Genomic DNA, 2,500 nt, shown 5'->3' on the forward strand with positions numbered 1-2,500 from the left:
AGCCGGAGTGACCGCCGTTATTCGAGCTTAACTGTTCATCTATTCCTTTTTGTCCATTTGTCCTTCTTAATCCTTTTATCTTATCCATTCATACCATTATTTCATTTTCATCTATATTCCTCTATTTCATCTTTTTTCTTCTTCTTTTTAGCCGGAGTGACCGCCTCTGCTCGAGCTTAACTATTCATCTATTCATTTTTGTCCATTTGTCCTTCTTAATCCTTTTATTTTATCCACTCATACCATTATTTCATTTTCATCTATATTCCTCTATTTCATCTTTTTTCTTCTTCTTTTTAGCCGGAGTGACCGCCGTTATTCGAGCTTAACTATTCATCTATTCATTTTTGTCCATTTGTCCTTCTTAATCCTTTTATTTTATCCACTCATACCATTATTTCATTTTCATCTATATTCCTCTATTTTATCTTTTTTCTTCTTCTTTTTAGCCGGAGTGACCGCCGTTATTCGAGCCTGTTCTCCAGCCAAGCTCGAAAACGGGTGCAAGAACACCACCACAGCAGGTATCAAAACCAACCTCTGTTCCTGTGACTCTGATTTGTGCAACACCGGCGTCGTTAGTCATGTTGCCATTCCCCTCATGGTGGTCGCCGTTCTCCTTGGTCGCCTCATGTAGACAGTAAAAGAGAGAGAAAGGGAGGAAAGGGAGAAAAGGAGGAAAGAGAGAGAAAAGGAGAGAGAGAGAGAGAGGGGAAGAACTCCCCATGTAGGATTTGTCTGAGGGAGATTTTTGTTTTTCTTTTTTCCTATGATTGTTATTCTTTCTTTTGTTGTGTTTTCTTGATATTAAGTTGATGGGTCTTGATTTTATGGAATGCCAAAGAGAATATAAATCTACGGCAATCTATGTTTTTAAAAAATCTGCAAAACTACAGATCAGTGAAAATCATTTACTTAACTAACTAGCTTTCCTGCACGTGACGTGTAAGTTCTCGAAAGCACTAGAGAAATGACCATTCTTCTATCTATATTTACACCAACATCTTTTCTTTTCTTTTTTCCTTTTTCCTGACCCTCTCCCTCTTCAAATTATGGACATCCTGCGCCCCCCAGCCACTCACTGCATTTTTGCCATCATCATAATGAAATCTCCCTTTGTTTACATTCTTCCCCGTTTGGTACCCATTCAACGGCATAGAGACAAAACCGCTGCCACCAATTTTCAGCAGTCTATGTCTAGACGGGTACACGGTCAAGCCACTTGTGTCTTCTGCCTTGTTCTTCACATATTTTCGTGCATCTTGAATTCAATAAAGGATCACCAAGGATTTCATTAGCTAAATTATCAGACGATTATGGTTTATGATCTAACAACAGATTGTCCCGGTTTTGTACACAGCTGAAGAAAAATAAAATACAATACAAATCTGCGGTGAACATGAGAGTGAGGAAACAAAAAGATAAATAAATAAATGAATAAATAAGTAAATGAGATATGGAAATTTTAGGCTGGTATTATATATTACAATTTTCTCCTGGATATGCAAAATTCTCAAAAGAGGTCGACCACGGAGTTAAGAAAAGAAGAAGAAGAAATAGAAAAATAAAAACAAAATTTCCTCTAAGATACACAAATAAATTAAGCCATAAATAAATATAAATGGTTCCAGCTGTATCAAAATACCTCCTTGTTACATCATCATCATAGTCGGTGCTTTTGATGATGACATTTCTTCATAATTGCAAAGAATTTTGGTCGCACAAATAAAATAAATAAAACAATAGCTGACTTTGATTTATCCATGGCTTTATGTAAGATCCTCAAAATAGATGTAGGTAAATAGATAGATAGATAAATAGATAGATAGATGGATAAATGGATAGATAGATAAATGGATAGATATATAGATAAATAGATAGATGGATAAATTGATAGATGAGCCTGTATATATATGAAAGATGATAGGGGATAGAGAGCGAGAGATAGGCCAACAGACAGACAGATAGATAGATAAATATGTGACAGATGAATAGATAGATGTAGATATGTTATTGACACATTTTTTCTTGTTATCATTATTTTCCAATGTATAATCAGTGTTGTTATATGAAAGCATTTATTTCTTCTACTTCTTCTTTTAATCTGACCTGATAATAAAAGCTCTTCATTTATAATATCTTTTATAACAATTAAAAAACATGAGTGAGGAAGAGGAGGAGGAGGAGGAGGAGGATAAAGAGGAGGAGGAGAAGCAGGAGGAGGAGGAGAAAGAGGAGGAGGAGGTGGAGGAGGGGGAGGAGGAGGAAGAAAAGGAGGGGGAGGAAGAGAAGGAAAAGGAGAGGGAGGAGGAAGAAAAGGTGGGGGAGGATGAGAAGGAAGAAGAGTTGGAGGAGGAGAAGGTGGGGGACAGGGGAAGTAGGAGGAGGAGGAAGGGGAGGGGGAGGAGGAAGAGAAGGAGGAGGGGAGAAAGAGAAGGAAGAGGAGTTGGAGGAGGAGGGGGGAGGAGAAAGAGGAGAGGGAGAAGGAGGAGGAAGAAGA

At 37.8% G+C, this 2,500-nt stretch overlaps 1 protein-coding gene across 1 annotated transcript in view; it reads left to right on the top strand.

The window, feature by feature from the left end:
* LOC113825754 (U-scoloptoxin(05)-Cw1a) overlaps positions 1-1,745 on the top strand; it is a 5,074-nt gene extending 3,329 nt beyond the window's left edge. Inside the window, exon 4 of the mRNA XM_027378587.2 lies at positions 450-1,745. Within this exon, the coding sequence (XP_027234388.1) occupies positions 450-637 (188 nt within the window). The 3' untranslated portion in view covers positions 638-1,745. The remainder of the gene's footprint in view (positions 1-449) is intronic.
* Positions 1,746-2,500: the final 755 nt, after the last annotated feature.

Source organism: Penaeus vannamei, chromosome 16 (genome assembly GCF_042767895.1).
Source record: "Penaeus vannamei isolate JL-2024 chromosome 16, ASM4276789v1, whole genome shotgun sequence".
Classification (NCBI taxonomy): Eukaryota; Metazoa; Arthropoda; class Malacostraca; order Decapoda; family Penaeidae; genus Penaeus; species Penaeus vannamei.